At 43.9% G+C, this 18,016-nt stretch overlaps 2 protein-coding genes across 2 annotated transcripts in view; one reads left to right on the forward strand and one right to left on the reverse strand.

Annotated features, from left to right (window-relative positions):
* IGF2 (insulin like growth factor 2) overlaps positions 1 to 18,016 on the reverse strand; it is a 960,921-nt gene that overhangs the window by 309,022 nt on the left and 633,883 nt on the right. The gene's annotated exons all lie outside the window — the stretch shown is intronic.
* Positions 6,037 to 13,259, forward strand: TNNI2 (troponin I2, fast skeletal type). Its single transcript, XM_063117166.1, is given in 6 exon segments — positions 6,037 to 6,123; positions 6,125 to 6,175; positions 7,324 to 7,452; positions 9,828 to 9,917; positions 10,787 to 10,963; positions 12,778 to 13,259. Coding segments are annotated over 6 exon segments (615 nt in total). The 5' UTR covers positions 6,037 to 6,051; the 3' UTR covers positions 12,874 to 13,259.

An 18,016-nucleotide genomic window follows, 5' to 3' on the forward strand; every position in this document is an offset into this window, starting at 1 on the left:
TATCTCTTTCTCTCCAATCAGAGAAGAAGTAAGTTTTTCTTCCTTGACTTTTTGGGGGTTTCCTGGGTAGAATTTTGGATTAGAATATTACTAACATGGTAATGCCATCAGCCTGGATTAAATCTTGCCTACTTGGGAAAAAAATCATGTAGGACAATGAAGATTCGTTAGTTGTCCACCAAGCTCATCTTACCTCTGTATCATTTTCTGTAGAAGCCAGTTCCAACCATTCTATACCACTATCCCCACCAGTTATTTTAGACTCTGGATCTAATTGCCTCATCCCTTACACCCTCATCCCTTAGATGGTAATGTGGATTACTTCACTTACTTCAAAATGTAAAAAGCAAACCCTGCTGCGTTTGGGGCCCCCTCTTGTTCATTTTGCTGAGTAGGGGCATGGACCTAGTTTCATGTTTTTGGCTACTGAAGAGTGGGATGGGATGTTGTACACCTAGAAAAAAGAAACCAAATGTACAATCACAAGATGGGGACACTTGGCTCAGCAATACTACAAGCGAGAAGGATCTTGGAATTGTTGTAGATCACAAGCTGAATATGAGCCAACTGTGTAATGTGGCTGCAAAAAAAGCAAATGCTATTTTGGGCTGCATTAATAGAAGTATAGCTTCTAAGTCATGTGAGGTATAGATTCCCCTCTATTCAGCACTGATTAGGCCTTATCTTGAGTATTGTGTCCAGTTCTAGGCTCCACACTTCAAGAAGGATGCAGACAAGCTGGAGCGTGTTCAGAGGAGGGCAACAAGGATGATCAGGGGTCTGGAAACAAAGCCCTATGAAGAGAGACTGAAAGAACTGGGCATGTTTAGTCTGGAGAAGAGAAGGCTGAGGGGAGACATGATCACACTCTTCAAATACTTGAAAGGTTGTCACACAGAGGAGGGCCAGGATCTCTTCTCGATCATCCCAGAGTGCAGAAAACAGAATAACGGGCTCAAGTTACAGGACGCCAGATTCTGGCTGGACATCAGGAAAAACGTCCTAACTGTTAGAGCAGTATGATAATGGAACCAGTTACCTAGGAAGGTAGTGGGCTCTCCCACACTAGAGGCATTCAAGAGGCAGCTGGACAGCCATCTGTCAGGGATGCTTTAAGGTGGATTCCTGCATTGAGCAGGGGGTTGGACTCAGTGGCCTTATAGGTCCCTTCCAACTCTACTTTTCTATGATTCTATGAACACAAAGCCAGCACTTCCTAAAGCAACCCCAGAAATAAGCTGAAATGCTTGCTTTGGGAACAGGACACATCAGCAGAACTCTCTTCTGCAAGCTTTGCTGATCTGCCCCTTTCTAAAAATGAGGGTTTTGGCTCATTTCCAGTTGCCTTCAGAACTGCTGGCTTCCTCCATTAGCAGGAACCACTAGCAGTGGGTTCCATGGCATCTGGGCAGGGTTGGGTACTGCCCTCCAGTGCAGTATAGGCCAAGCCTAAGCCCCCATTTCTGATTCTGGGTTGCCAGGCCCTCTCTGTCAAAGATCCTGCAAGGATTGGGATGCTCTAGGTGCAGAGCTCATAGACATATTGCATGGCCCAGGTGTCCTTACAACTGCAAGCCACCCTTCCAAGCACACCTTATCTACCAAAGATGATAGACATTTTACTAGTGGAAAAATAAGGCACAGCTCAGCCAACAGAACTATGTCTCAAGTTCTGTCCGGATTACCTTTGCTACCACTGTACTAAGGAAATGCGGACACCTATTTGCTAAGCTGGCTTATAAATGATGTTAGCAGTCGCTTTCTGTAGTGATTGCTAACTAAAGTAAGATGAAATTCTGACCAGAAGGCTCATCACTGTTTCCTTAAGCTGCCAATATGTTTGTCTACAAGGAGCACCTAATCCTATCCTGAAGGAGGGCAGTGAAAGCAGAGACAGTAGCAGCTGAAATAAATAGAAAGCCTCTCATTTGTATTTCATGAGATCAAGAATATTCATGAGTACCTTCTGCACCTTCAAAAAGTTTTGGCACAGCAAGGAATGGACTCATTCTGCTCTGGAAATGATTGTGGGGTCTTAGAGTCCACTTCAAGCATCTGCAGTGCAGCCGAGAGCAACCCAAATATGTCCTCCCTCAGGCCCAGGTGCACCTTGCATTCTCTGAAGCCCACTGAATGGCAATGGATCATTGAAGCTACTGACCCTTCACAGCTGGATGCCTCAGGGCATGTGAGGTGTTGCAGAAGCCTCACGTATAATTCAGGGACAGCAATGCCACGGATCCCTTGGCATGTCAGAGCCCTCCAGGCATGCAAGATGAGGATCCCCCAGCCATGATAGGCCTTGCACGCCATCGCCAGAATAGACCCTGAAGTTGCTGGGATACAGCATGCCTCTATCCTGATTCCCCAGTTCGTGATGTTGTGACTGGAACAAGGATCTCCAGACCAAATTCTTGTTATAGAAGAATTTGCTCTATCTCTAGCCACACTTGGCCTAGCTCTGTGATATGTAATGGGCTCTGAAGAATTCCAGTGTGAGGTCTTCTCTGTGCTGTGCATTGCAATGTGGGTCTTGTTTGTTGAAGGGAGCATCTACTTTCCTATGTGGAATCCCTTATTTATTTATTTGTTTATTTCCCACCCCACCTTTTACTTCAAATACCAAACTGCATTCAGAGCAATTTAAAACCATTAAAGACATCCAATTAAAACCACTAATCAAAACAAATAAACTAACACAAGGCAGTGAACAGACATTGTGCTTATGGTATTAGCAATTAGGCTGCCCTCTCAAAGACTACATGGGGGTGGATTGTTTTAACCAACCAGGAGAGAGATAGCTTGGTATGCTTCCTTGGACAGAGGGGAAACTACCAAAAAGGCCCTGTTTTTTTGTAACCAATATCTGGGCTTCAGAAATCCAGGGAAGTTGAAGTAGAGCTGCATCTGATAAGCTAAGCATACAAGGAGTACCATATCTGTTCCCTTTTGATGTAATTAGTTTCTTTTCTAATCACTTGGAAGAAAATTCCCCCTTCTCTTTTTTAGTCTCCATATATATGGAACTGGATTTTCCCCCAGGGATGAATAGCATGGCAGATTGTACAGCTGTTATACAATGGATTCCTGGAAGAGCCATCTCATAGCATGCATAAGAACACTAATGATAGATTTGACCAAAGGCTACTACAGTGGAGCCAAGTCTTCCCATTGCCTTTAGAAGACACTTTTAAAGGCCAAATTCTGGTCTGGGGTTGCCCTCGTACTGTGGTGACCTTATCAGATTTCTTAAACATTCGTGACTTGGATGGGAGGCACTCAAATGAAAGTACAACAAGCTGTGCCTGAAGTTATTCAAAACACGAATAACTATTCCCTTTGCACCAAAGCATCAGAGACAGAATGCACTGTCGTTCTGGGGAGCCAATGTGCTCTGATTAGCATGACTGAAGGACAAATCTGGACGTCTGTATTTAGCTATGTCTTCAAGTTAGGTCAGAAGTCCTGAAAATTGTCACGTGATGTGGGGGAGAGGAAATCCCACGGCTGTGAGGAAGTCAAACATTCATAGAAAGCAGGTTTGGACTTGAAGATTTCCTGCAGACCCCGTTTGGATTTACTCTGAGGCTGAGGGGCTACCTGAATGTTACATGTAAACACCTTGGGTAGTATCCAGTGATGTGATTCCACCAGGGGAAGGGAACTGCTACAGGCATGGATTTCCTTTCCTCCCCCTGCATGCCCCCCCCAAATCTGACCCTTGAGAAACGATTGCATTCCACTGTGGAAGTGAAGTGGTGGCTAGCTACTTCCATAAGTAGAGCACTGATATTTTTGACAGTCACTTCATGTATCTGACAAAGTAGAGGTTTGTTTGTTTGTTTTGCAATGAAAGCCCGTTTCACAATAAACCAGTTCAATCTTTCAAATACCACTAGTCTCTGACTTTTGCTGAATCAGAAAAAACAAAACAAAACATGGCCATTCTTCTAGATTTTTTTTGGGGGGGGGAGTTTTGAAAGCTTTTGATTACATTCTGAATAGAAAATATATATGCCACGATCTGACAAGGAAACTCAATGTTCACAGTGTGGAAGAGATCAAGGTGATAAAAAGCCCTAAGCCCCACAGCATTTCTCTTCTGGGATGGTTGAGGGCACCCTGGACTGCCTTTCTTTCTTTATTTAAATTTATTTCTCAACTTTGTCCTAAAAATAGCACTCAAGGCAGCTAAAAATAAAATGCTGGTAAAATAAACAAAGTTATAATTTAAACTTAAAAAGGGTTTTTTTCATTCTCATTGCACCACCTAATAGAAAATTAACACTATCCACATTTCTGCTACTGTTGCTTGCTTCTTCCTTTCCTGGTGAACTGCCTGTTTCTTTGGGTGATACAGAGTTCTGGGCCTTGTTTCTGAGCCTCCATATTTCTCCCCTTATCCTTGCAAAAATGAGGTGCCACCTCAGACACAGAAGCAGTGGTTTGTTCTGTTCAAGATATTCCATGCCTTTCCCCATTTGATTGCGTTCACTGTCCCAGTTAATTATACTGCAGCTAGAACAGAATATAGGCATTGAATGCTAGCACTAACCTCTGAGGATTTGGGTGGGTTTGAGTGGCTATATCAATGGGGTCCCATGGTAATTTACATTGAGTAAAGGGAGCATATCTGCCCTCTCCTCACCACCTCACATGCCTCCCTGGTATGTCCTTTCGTGAGTTGGAGACTTTCTTTTTTTTAAGAAGAAAACAGTGGTTGCATTCTCAAGGCCTCTTAACCCTGGGATCTCTCGTGACTGGGCAGCCTTGGGCAGCAGTTGCACTGGCCCGTGCAAACCAGCTCCAACGGCTGACATTCCTGCTGCTACAACACTGTCTTATTCTTCGTCCTTGGAGCTGACTACCCTCAGTGGCCTGGTTTGCACATAACACCATCCCATGGTTTATTTAAATCATGGTTTGTTGCCTTACCTAGGGTTTGTCTGATTAAACAAACTATGATTTGTTTTCTCAGATTTTGGATTATTTGTTTTCTTCCTCCTTTACTTGCTCCCTCCATGTATTCCAACTTTCTTTGTGGTACTGCAGTACTGGCATGTAAAGAGGCTGAGGGTTTTGACCACTCTTGTCCACTGCCTCTGTAGCTTGGTAAAACAACCCACAATTCTGTGTTCACACGTAATGACAACCCATGGTTTCAACAACCCACTGTTCACCATCCAACAACAAACCATGACTTCTCTTTGTGAGTTGTTCATAGCTAACAACCCATATGTCATGATCAGGCCTGTTCTCCTTAGTGTGGGGAAGGAGTTTCAGGCTATCAGTCAGGATCAGATTCTGAAACAGAACTAGACAGTACCAGTCTTCACAGGAGGTGGGGGAGGAGATTTTACCAGGATTTTCACCAGCCAGGGATGAATCTTAACCAGACCTTTTCAGTTAAAATGTTAACTCAGAGTCTGTGAAATCTCAGCAATCCTCAGAGTGGAAAGGGACTTCTGAGTTGACCAATCCCAGAGTCCACTGCAGAGTAAAACAGGCAGAGCTAAAAGAAGGGGAGAGGTGATCAGCTCTCCTAGCTGCTCTCCAAGGGCTTCTTCAGAGGGAGCCTCCTTGAAGTTAAGGAACTCAAGGAAAGATCTTCCCTTTTGTTGAAAGTAAAATTGTCTCACTTAATTAGCCAAGTTTAGCCTAGAGGAAAGCTCCTAGTGTTTAAGCTCTCTTCAGGTGCGATGAGAGGTTCATTTGCTAAATAAAGCTTTGTAGATTACTTGACAGACCTCTTTATTGTCTTGCATGGCAGCAGGAGGGCTTGGAAACACAACACTATAGTCAAACCATGGTTCTGGATTTGCACAACAACAACAACTCACAATTCCACAAACCAAGATTAGTTAAACCATGGTTTGTCGTTACATGCAAATGAGTGTGCGCAAGGCTATCTGCACTCTGGGAAAGGGGACAGGACCAAAATAGCAAACCAGATATAGATAGAGGCTTACTTCAGCTGTGGATGCTGTTATCTTGATACTATCCCACGTTTACATGGAGGGGAGTGGGCGATTGGGCCCTTAGGAAAGATGCATGCAATTCTGTGGCTTTTGGAAGGGGGGCTGCAAGCACATAGTAACCCACTTCTTTCTCCTTTAATTCCTTCCGATTATAGAAAAAGAAGAGGGCTATCACTGCCCGCCGGCAACATCTCAAGGTATGTATTGCTTCTGATAGTTCATAACAAGGGGCCTGGTTCTTTGCTGCTTGGTTTTCTTCTTATTTTTCCCCTCAGAGAAGAGATGGTAATTTTTTAAAAAAAATCCCTAAGCCCCACAGCATTCCTCTTCTGTAATGAGTGTATCTTCTTCCAAAATGCTTTCTGACATCTCCACGCTTGGAGAGAGAAACTAAATAAATGTTATTCATTTATACAGCATTTCTCATATTCCAAGTGCTTTACAGTTTCTGCCACATTTTTGAGGTACAACATCTCCAAACTAGTGATGACAGCAGCAATTCCGACAACAGTTTAAACACGCTGTTCCAATTCGGAATGGAGCTCCAACCCCCATTTTAACAGCAAAACGGCACAGGTGCGAGGTGCTGTTGAACCCTCCCCACACACCCCAATCACCTCTCAGCAGCCTCTCTCCCCAAGTGCTTTTGGCCCAGCTGAGGTTATTTCTGGTAGTAGAGCTGATCTGAGGAGAGAAACTGCAGAGAGGTTAGCCACAGTTGTGAGGGTAGGTACTGTACTCCTCACTTGTGTTCCTCCGTTGTTGTTGAAATCAGACTCCTCCCTCATCCCTTTCTGTGATGGTGGCAATGCCATTTTTAAATAAATAGAGCCATGCTGGATCAGGCCAACTAGTCCAGCATTGTGTTCACACAGTGGCCAACCAGCTGCCCACGGAAAACCCACCAGTAGTGCATGAGTGCAACAGGACCCTCCTGCCCATGTTCCCCCTCAAGTGGTGCACATAGGCATACTGCCTCTGATACTGGGTAAATGGGGCTTCTACCATTACATCTAGCTTGACCATGGATCTAGTCATTAATTTGACATAACATCTACTGAAGCTAAGAGGTTGGGACTTGTCAAATCCACCCAGCAAGTCCATGGCAGAACCCAAGTCGTAGTACATTTTACCCAGGAGGAACATGCTGGCTCTACCCTGCACTTCTTTCTATGCCTTGCACTTTGTCCTGGTACCAGCATGGTTGTTTGTCCCTTGGGGCACCGCTCTATATCTCATGATTCACCTGTGGCCACGCCTCCTTCCCCCTTGTAACTTCTCTCTCGCCCTTGGCCAGTGCTTCCGCTCGCCTAGTAACTGTGCCTCTCCCAACATTACCTTCCAGAGTGTTATGCTCCAGATTGCTGCTACTGAACTTGAAAAAGAAAGTGCAGCTAAAGAACAAGAAAAAGCCGACTACCTTGCTGAGCACTGCCAACCTCTGCATCTCCCGGGTTCCATGCAAGAACTGCAGGTAATAATTCCGCCTCCTCCCTTCACTCTCACACAAGAAAGCACCATTTGACTCCAATTCTCATGCATTCTTTTATTTACTAGTTTGGTGTTAACCCACTGGGGCCCCTCCCAGTGGTTTTGGATGTGAGAGTCCAAGTGGTAAATCTCCTTTCCACACTAGATCTTCACAGAGTGTACAGTTGAATACATGTCGGCCCAGAAATTGATTTTTACAAACACATCTGTGCTTAACTTGTGCCTCGTAATCCATGCAAAAGCAAATGAGAAACAACTACGTACTGTAGAGCATTTCAGTCAGAATCCATAGTATTGCTTAGAGAGACCAGAGGTGCCCAGTTATTTGAACAGATTATTTTCTCCTACAAAGTCTTTGAACCAGGGGCACCATTGCAATTTAAGTAAGGTGGGGTTATGTTAACCCTCATCATGTTCAGTTCACATGTAATTTCCCCTTAGGATTACCTATATTTGTGGAAAATTCACTGCTTCCTCCTAATATACTAGATTCACATACCAAAGACAAAAATCCACTTGCTTAAAAAGAAACCTGTTGGTGTGACTGACTGACATTATGACATAAAAAAAGTATCTAAATGAATGTTCTTAGAATATACTACTTTTTTGCAATTTAATCTTGGATAAAAACGGAAATGGTGCCCCTGATTTATTCATTTGTTGCATTTATATCCCGCCTTTCATCTAAGGAGCCCAAGTTGGCATACATGATACCAACTTGATTGGTACATGATTGGTTAGGCTGAGAGTCAGTGACTGGCCCAAAATCACCCAGTAAGTTTCATGGCCAAGTGAGGACTAGAACCTGGATCTCCAGTGTCCCAGTCTAACCACTACACCACACTGGTTCCTAATGATTGAGGGAAAAACCAGGATCAACCTTGTAAAAAAAAACAACCTCTAGAATGTCCTGATAAAATAATTCACATCCCTCAGAATCCAGAGTTCAGAAGCAGGGAGACATGCAGGAAGGTAGTATTGGGTGTCACCATGTAGAAGGTTTCATGGACTTCAGTGGAACCCAATCTGGTTAAGGTGGTGCCCAAGGCTGCAATCCTAGGCACACATTCTAGGTCAGCCTTCCCCAACTGGGTGCCCTCCAGATGTTTTGGACTACGACTCCCATAATGTTTGGGACTTTGATGTTAGTCAAAACATCTGGAAGGCATCAGGCTGGAGAATGCTGTTCAAGCAATGAAGCCCCACTGAAATTAGGTTGCTGTTGATGGCACATCTCATGGCAACATCTCCCACCTCCTGTCAAACCAGCAGCTCTGTCAAAGTCCCCACCACCACCACAAAAGCATGAAGTGGCACATGAAACCCCATTTATTTATTATATTTATACTTTGCTATTCCTTCTAGGAAGTCAGGATGGCTTATATATGGCTCCCAGGTAGCTTTGCATCCAGACTTCCTTGTGTAGTATCATGTTGTTTCAGACCATCTGCTGGGCATGCTGACATTACACCTTGGGCTAAGCCCTTCCATTGCTCCCACCTGCCATACAGTATAGGCTGAATACCTGCAGATACTGCAAGGAACAGGGGCACTGCACAAGCATATCCAACTCCTAAAGAAAACCCCATGTTGATATACCACAGGACAGGGGTGGGCAGACTTCGTGCTTAACGGATCTACTTTGTTTTTTACTATATCCCCCCAGGTCCACCAACCAGAGTCAGGTGCAAAATAGTGGCTCAAGAAGCAAACATAGGATTGTAGAACAAGGTTGGAGCCTCTGAGCCAACAGTTACTAAGCGCACAATTCCCCCCCACCCCCAGTATCAGAACTGGAGCATACCTACACACCCTTTTACACACCAATCTAGTCTTACTTTCCCCTAAGCTTTCTTGATTTCAACTGCCTAATTTAGGAGGGGGGGAAGGGTTTTTTTGCTGTTATTGCTATTGTATTCTTAGTTAATGGGGAGTAAGAAACACTTGTTAATCTGTGGCCAAGTACCTAGAGATCTATCACTAGATTCCAAATCTACCATCTGCCCATCCCTGCCCTAGAAGACCTCAGCATGATGTAGAGCCAGTTAAGAACATAAGAAGTGCCCTGATGCTGGATCAGACCAAGGGTCCATCTAGTCCAGCACTCTGTTCGCACAGTGGCCGACCAGTTCACGTATGTGCATTACTTCCCACTTGATTTAGGTTCTTAGATTTCCTAAAAAGTTTGAGGTGGACCCAAGAACGAACTGAAAATTTCTGATAATTTCCAGCTAGACATATGTACTGAAGACCCATCAAATACAGTTTTTCCAACCAAGGCTGGACAGGCTGGTAAGGAAATGTCAAATAGGTTTTTTGAGCAACCCTCTTTGACAATCTCTCCTTCTTTCTCAACAGGAACTGTGCAAAAAGCTTCACGCTAAAGTAGAGGAGGTTGATGAGGAAAGATATGATACAGAGATGAAATTACAGAAAACTACCAAGGAGGTAATTTTTACTGAAGGATTCAGCTCTGTGCTGAGCGTGTGTTCAGTGTCTTGGGTGTCATTGTTCTGTGACGTTTGTTTGCAAAGGGTGGGCCGGGGCCATCAACTACCTTTGGAATACATGAACTTTATGTGTTGAAGACCTGCAAGATGGCACTAGGTGGTGTGATAGAAGAGCTTAAGAAAGTCTAACTTTGGGTCAGGAAAATGGGTCCTGCAGGAAAATCCTGAACAAAGACAAAATTCCATAAAAGATTTGGGAATTACATTTCTAGGCAATCAGGTTATGTATTCACCAGTCACACTTGATATGTTCACAGTAAATCTTGAGTGTACACCTGAAAGACACAACGCGTATTCATTAGAGTAGGAAAACATCCAGAATATATGCAAAGGTAGCCTTCCCTTATCCAGAAAGACATTTGGCACCTGTTGCCAGGGCTGATTTGCATTCATAGATTGGTACACATATGTAAACTCCCAGGAAAAACATTTTAAGAAAGTAAAAGGTTTAAAGCAGAGGAAGAGACATGGGACAATAGCTAAAGATATCTTGTAAAATTCAGATGGCTGGGGAAGGTTATTTCTTTTTTGATGAGAATAGAAATTCAGAAGCAAAGTGATAAAAGACAGATCTTGAGATAGGGTGGAAATTCTGCCATGTCGTGGTAGTAAATTCACGGCTATTGGTGAATTTATCACCAACTCCTCTTCTATCATTTCAGTATACTTACACTTTGTTGGACTGTCTTCTATCATAGATTAGTGGGTTTAAAGCAACAACAGCACACCTCCCAAATGTGACTTGGGCCGCCTTTTTCACTCATGCGGGGTCTCTCTCATCACTCACTTTTTCTCACCTCTCTCTAGCTTGAAGATTTGAATCAAAAACTGTTTGACCTGAGGGGCAAGTTCAAGAGGCCACCCCTGCGTAGAGTCCGCATGTCTGCTGACGCTATGCTGCGTGCCCTTCTGGGCTCCAAACACAAAGTCTGCATGGATCTCCGAGCTAACCTGAAGCAAGTCAAGAAGGAAGACACTGAAAAGGTATCTGGAGAGTTTAAAAGAAGCATCCTCCATGAATTCGCTCTGTGGAATTAGCACATGTGCCTAGCCATAACAGCCAGCATGTCAAAGACGGGGGTATATGGGGTGGAATCCAATGTCACACGAGTGAACGTCCGCTCGATCAACAAAATGTCCAGCTTCTCCCCTCCCTGCTGCAGCCATCCACATCCTCTCCTGATCTGCTCTGGAGGGTCCCCTAACTCTCCGGAACAGATTTTGACAGTGTGTGTGTGTGTGTGGGGGGGTGCTGCTGCTGCTGCTGCTGCTGCAGGGGAAGCTGTTCTGTTAGTGCAATGAGTTAATTGGATTCCATCCATTGAATTTATGATCAGGTCTCTGCTGCCCCACAAGTAAATGCTTAGGGTTCAGGGTTCAGTTGTCCAGTTTAGCATTTAACAATGTTGCCTTATTTCCATGTTGCATTCATTCTTTTCTATTTCCCTTGTCACTTATTAGCTGGCCTCAAAGTCTTCCTATTGTTAGACTTTGTAATGGCCTGAAGCCAAAGACTTGGTGCTCTCCAGATACGTTTGACTACAATCCCCATAAGCCCAAGACAGCATAGCCAGGGGTCAAGGATCATGGGAGTTGTGGTCCAAAACATCTGGAGGGCACCAGGTTACTCTCCCTGCCTAAAGCAGCCAGGTGCAAGAAAATCTTGGTTGCATTTTGGACAAAATATTATTTATGCTAATTGGCAAGTGTCAGACTTTGAAAAGGGCATTAAATGTCATCCATATTTAGCTGTACTAAGAAACAGATGATAAACCTCTTCATCAAGCCTATTGCTGATATGTGATCTGTGCAGATATATGAATCAGCAGAGGACTTTCAGATCACTTTAGGCTGCAATCTTATACACATTTACCTTGGAGCAAATCCCACTGAACTCAATGGGATTGACTTCTGAATAGATATCATAGGCTAGCAATCTTAGTTTATTGTTTGAGTCACAGGCCATAGCTAAAACAATAGCAAGCCATTCTTCTATTTTAACCCCATCTTTCCACCCAATGGTCCCTCAAGGCAGATTACAACAACAGTAAAAATACCATTACAAACTAGATGAAATATTAAGCATGGAAACAAGCGACAAAAAGCAGCACACAGTAAAAGAAGGAACTGACAAGTATTTTTAAGCCCCACAAAATTTTACACGCCCACCTCCAAATAAAAAGGTTCCAGTTTGCTTCCTAGAATCAAAGGAGATGTCCATGCCTCTCCTCCACCTGCAGCCCTCTGCCCTCCCCCAAATCTGCTCTGGATTGTCCTCCAATGCTCCAGAGCAGATTTGTGGGGTGCACAAGGGGCTGCAGGGCCAGGGAAATCTCTCCCACTATAGGTTTCTCTTCCGCTGGCAGAACAACAGCATTGGATTCAAGCCTCTGAGTTTAAAAAATGGAATTATTAGTCAACCAGAAGCAGGCAGGTACCAGAGAAAACATCCAACTCTCCCAAGAAGTAGGGACTGCAAAATTGGTACAGCCAGACAACTTCCAGGGCTTTCTGATTATGGTAGCTAAGATTCTGAAATGTCCTCAGTAGTGTGATCAGTTTTTACTTCTTCCTCCAGTCCTAGCAGCTTTTGGTATTTGGTATTTTTTGGTATTTGTTTTACAAATCTTCAGCTTCCCAGTGGAGAACTTCTGAGCTGATGCTATGATTAATGGGCACACTGATGGGTCAAATACGTAATACATTTTCTCTGTCAAGCAAGGCCTGTGTGAGAAAAAGCAAGTGAGTCCTGTCGAGGATATGGATCAAGCTTGAACATTTCTCTTATTCTTCCTCAGGAGAAGGATCTGCGTGACGTGGGCGACTGGAGGAAGAACATTGAGGAGAAGTCTGGAATGGAGGGCAGGAAGAAGATGTTTGAAGGTGGCGAGTAATACAAACTGCCCAGCTATTCAGTCTGATCCTCATCCCCGACCAAGTCCCAACGTTCCTCTTCCATCTATCCTGCCACCTACATTTCTACATTTTGGGGATGACTTTTGTCAGGCCACAGTTGTACTTCATAGTGCCACCTACCATACAGAACCTACCCACAGCCTGATCCCATATCATTGCTGGGCAGACCATTGTCTTGAGCTGCGAAATGTCTTAAATGCATTTTGCGACAGTGGTAGTTGCATGAGCTTAAAATGATTCAGTCCTCATTAAATCCTGTCATTTGGTAAGACCTGTTGCTGCAAAGTGAACTAAACGGATGTAAATAAAGCTTTGAAAGTATGGCTGGGTTTTTAAGCCTTGGGAGGCCTAGGCATGAAATGGCTTTGTGTGTCATGAGGTCTTTTATTTCCTGACATAGTAACTGCACTTAGATCTCTCACAGGTACAAAACATTTGTTTGTTTGTTTTTGTTTAAATGGAGATACATATATGCTGTTTTGCAATGCATACACGGAAGACTCATGTCTGGTGCAGTTGCTTTATACATGCCATGAAACTAAGAGTGCAGTCTTTTGCGTGTTAATAGACAAAAAAGCCTACAGCTCCCAGCATGCTGGGAATTGTAGGACATTTTTCTGTCTAAACATGCATAGGATGCACCATAACTGGCATTGAAAAATGTCCCAAAAGCTAAAGGCAATCAAATTTGCAGTTGTACTCTAAAAGTTCATTTTTGTTTAATCATCACCTCTTTCTGGAGCAGGCTTCACCAACCTGGTGCCCTCCGTATGTTTTAGACTTCATTTCCCATCAGCCCCAGCCAGTATGGTCAATGGTCAGGAATACTGGATGTTGCAATTCAAAACATCTGGAGGTAACCAGTTTGGGGAAAACTATTCTGGAGCGTTAGGGGACAATTTTAGAAGGTACTGGTTTGATCACAAAAATGGCAATAGCTGTTCACGAATGGGTAAACAGCTGCTCAAGGGCATACTCCATTTTAAATATATGTTTTCTTTCCAAAATATCCATAAAAGCTCCAGTTCCCAAGACCTTACTCTAACTCAAAATTATGTGAGAATAGTATCCCTAAACCAAAAGAAGATAGGTGGCTTTAGTGGTGATGTTGCTGATGCAGGGAGCACAGTGTATCTGATACCAGCTGAAAAATGTAGCTTGTTTTTAAGGTATTAGCCGCCCAAAGGATTAAACAGGATTATCGGTCTTCAGCCAGTCCAACATTCTCTCTGCAAGGACACTTTCTTTGAGCGTTTTCTTCATTACTGATATCAATGTCACTCAGAACTTACTCTGCACATGACAGCCTTTTGCACAGAAATCTGAACAGATCCACGTGATTTGTACGCAGTATGTCTGCCAGCAGGGCAGCCCTACTATGAGGTAGAGTGAGGCAGCTGTGTCAGGCAGCAGATTGGGGTGGGGAGGGTGGGGCTCAGAGAAGCAATGAGAGGTTGGAGGATAGAACTGCCTGTGGCCTGCCCTGCACACCCTAAGCTAGCCTTCTGCCATCAGGTGGGGTGGAGAATGCTGTCTCACCGTGAGTATTGAAGTAAAATTAAATTTCCAGTCCAGTTGGCTTTTGTATGTGGAATTCGGGACATACAAGACGGCTCCATCTTGTACTTTGCCTCAAGCAGGCATATGACTTAGTGCATCTCTGTCTGCCAGGCATCAGGCTAATGTGCATCCCAATGATAATCAGCGATCTTTTGAAACACTGAACACATTCCTTGACAGCTTTGAACCTTATAGACGCTTGTGAATACATCAACAATCTGATGCTTCTAGTTGTTTTTGATAAATCAAGTTTATATGCAGTTTATTTATTTATTTATTTTATTTATTTATTACATTTTTATACCGCTCAATAGCCGAAGCTCTTGCAGTTACTGTTGAGCAAGCCTCACTGGGATTTACTTCTAATATCTATAGGACTCAGCAGCAAAAGTACCAACCTTGAGAAGAGGTAGGACTGATCAGCACCTTCTTTGCTCTGGCATTCAGATCCCAATCAGTTCAATTCTCCCCGGAGAAACTGCAAACCTCAATGGGATTTTGTTTGGGCTGTTTTATTCTTAAAATAAATCCAAATGGAAGTGCAATCCCCAAATGTACTTAAGGGTTCTGCAGCAAAATGCAGCACAAACACAAATATTATAAGAGAATATAAATAACAAAGACTAATTATATTCCACCTTTCTGCAAAAAATGGCAGTCAGTAACACTAATGATACAATACAGATGAAAAATGGAATTTTAATATATAACATAAAAAAGCTATATTAAAAACACAATAGTGAAAGAAATAAAACAGTAACAACCAATTAAAATCTTCAGCCACAAACCTGTAAATGCCAAAGTCCTGCCTAAATAAAAACATCTTTGCCTGCCAGCAGAAGGACAATAGAGAGGAGTTCCAGAGAAGGCCCTCTATTTATTAATGATTTGCATGACTAGTAAAATATAGAAGTATATCTTTTAAAGTTATGGTTGCATGATCAAACTTAGATCTTGCTTATCAAGAGAGCTTATTATTAGAAGCCCCAATGCTTCATCAACCCATTAATCCAAATGAGATAATTTATTACTCTTTGGAATGTAGCAAGACCTCCTCCTGGTGGAGATGAGAACTATTTATTTGTTTATTGCATTTCTATACCACCCAATACCGAACTACTAGAACTGGTTGATTGATGTGGATCAACAAAGCTGCCTGCAATTTTCAGTCTCTCCTTGGGGGCGTGGCTAAGGGGATTGCCATGATGAAGGCCTGCACTTCAAAATGGCCCCCTACAGCAGAATTCACTGGGCTCTTCAATCTGACCCACAAAGCCTTCTTGGTTTCCTCAAGGGGGCGGGAAGATTCCCCTCTGAACAAGCAGCCTGCACACCCAGGGACTCGGCCAGTGCTGGGAGGAGCATCTGCGCCCGTCAGTTAAGTCTCTTTCTCGATGGTGAGAGAGGCACAGAACTTTGTGCTTCTCCTCAGCACAGAGAAAGTTAAAGTGGTGGTGGTGGTGGTGGTGGTGGGATGACATCAGAGGCCACAACTTCATCCAGCCTGCAAAGAGCCTGGTTGGGGTGGGGGGTAATTTGGCCTTCTACTGAAAAGTACTGATCTATAGAGATATTGTATTTTCAACAATGGTATACCATTTTGGAAATGTTTGCCTCTATCAGCAAAGGCCACAGGTGCACACGCACGCACGCACACACGCACATACACACACATCCACCCTTGCTGGATCCACAGTTCACATGTGTATGAGGGTGCTGTTTTTTTTTAATGTAAGGGGGGAAGGAATCTCCCACATCCAGAATCAAGGGTGAACATGAACTATACTCCTGCACTCAGCCATCCTCAATGTAATGAGTATCTAATAGCCAGGGTCATTTAATTGAGATATCCCCTTTCCCCTCTTCCTTCTCCAAATAGGTGATCAACAGCAGCAAAAGTAGACAGTGCTGATCACTGTTCAGTGTGGGGGAAGTTACCCACATTGCTCAGTGTGAGGAAGCTGTATATTGTTCTGGCACAGAGGAGGATCATTAGATGGGAACTTGGTCTTTGAGTTAAATCCTTGGTTTGTTTGGGGTTTTATAATTTAAAAATTGGAATATTGCTACAAAGCCTGTGTCTGCAAAATTAAAAGTTCTCCTGCACAAAGATTCTGCATTATTAATTTAGCAGAATATTTATGCAGGACAGCATTTATTCATTTAGGAAGACATAATCTTTTAATGCAGCATTCAAAAAGGAAAGCCTGCTATCCTGTAGATCAGAATATTTGCAGGAGAACAAAGTACAAAAGAAAATTATTTTAACAAATGCAAGCAAATGCTTACAGTAAACATTTATTTTGTTATCTTCAGATTCACCCACACATCTTTAGAATATTTTTTATATTTATTTTAAAAATGGAGCATTTTTGTCATATAAACCTGAAAGAATGTTAGGAATTTATCTGAAAAGGTCATCACTTGATCTTGCAATTCCTTGTTAATTGTTCCATCTTTGTGTTTGTAATTCTGCCTTCTTGCCTGTTGATTGTCTTCTCAGTCTATGCATTTCACAATCACCAGCTGCTGCTGGATCCTGGGCTTGACAGATTGCAATGAGTACTAACATGAGGAGAAAAGGAAACTAAATCAAGTTGCAAGGCAGAACTCAGCCTAAAGCAGGGCTGGCTCTGCCATTAGGCAGAGTGTGGTGGCCACCTCAGGTGGCAGATGCCAGTGGGGTGGGAAGTGATGGTGAATGTTGGAAAACAGGTCTATATATGCCCCACAGCTTGCTCTGCACCCCCTAAGCTAGCCTGCCACCCTTAGGGGCACTGCAGGATGTTGTCCCATTACCAGTGTTGAAGTAATATTCAACTACCTGGCTGGCTGGCTTCCATATGTGGAATTTGGGAAGCCATCTTGTCCTTCACCTAAGGCAGCAAAATGTCTTGGGTCGGTGCTGGTCCAGAGGCATGAGGGGCTGTAAATGGAAGTAGAAGCTCCCCCTTGTCTAAGCCCTTTCCTCTATCCTCTCCAATATTTTGTATATGTTTTGACTGGGCTATGAGGTGGAACAAATGCTTTGAAGGTGGGAGGCTAGGAGGATATTAGTCATTTATTTTTAAAATGAATGAGTTGCCTCTCCACCAACAGATGCCTGAGGCATTGTACAAAACATTAAAACAATTCTGTACAGCCATACCAAACTAACTATGAAATTACTATCCCAGGGCCTTCCTAGACGAGGACTTAGCGCGCCTTCTGACCCGGTTTCCCTGCTGTGCGTCCAGATGATGCACAGGGGAATCCGGAGGCAGGCCGCGCTGAGGCCTCCTCCAACGTGCCATAAGCCAATGCGCTTATGGCGCGCTTTTTCCTCAGCTCCAGCCTCAGGCCGGGGCTGGGGGAAGTGTGGAGACTTCCGCAGCTTTTCGCGGCTCCTCGCTTACTCGCGAGAAGCCGCGAAAAGCCGCGGACCGGCCTGGCACAGCGCTCGTATGAGCGCTGTGCCCATCGGCCCGGGGGCGGGGGGGAAAGAGAGGGGAGGGGGGAGGATGGCAGAGTGGGTGGCAAGGGGGGGCGGGTGACAGAGGGAGCGCCGTGTGCCGCCGCCGC

Source organism: Elgaria multicarinata, chromosome 2, assembly GCF_023053635.1.
Source record: "Elgaria multicarinata webbii isolate HBS135686 ecotype San Diego chromosome 2, rElgMul1.1.pri, whole genome shotgun sequence".
In the NCBI taxonomy this organism is placed as follows: domain Eukaryota; kingdom Metazoa; phylum Chordata; class Lepidosauria; order Squamata; family Anguidae; genus Elgaria; species Elgaria multicarinata.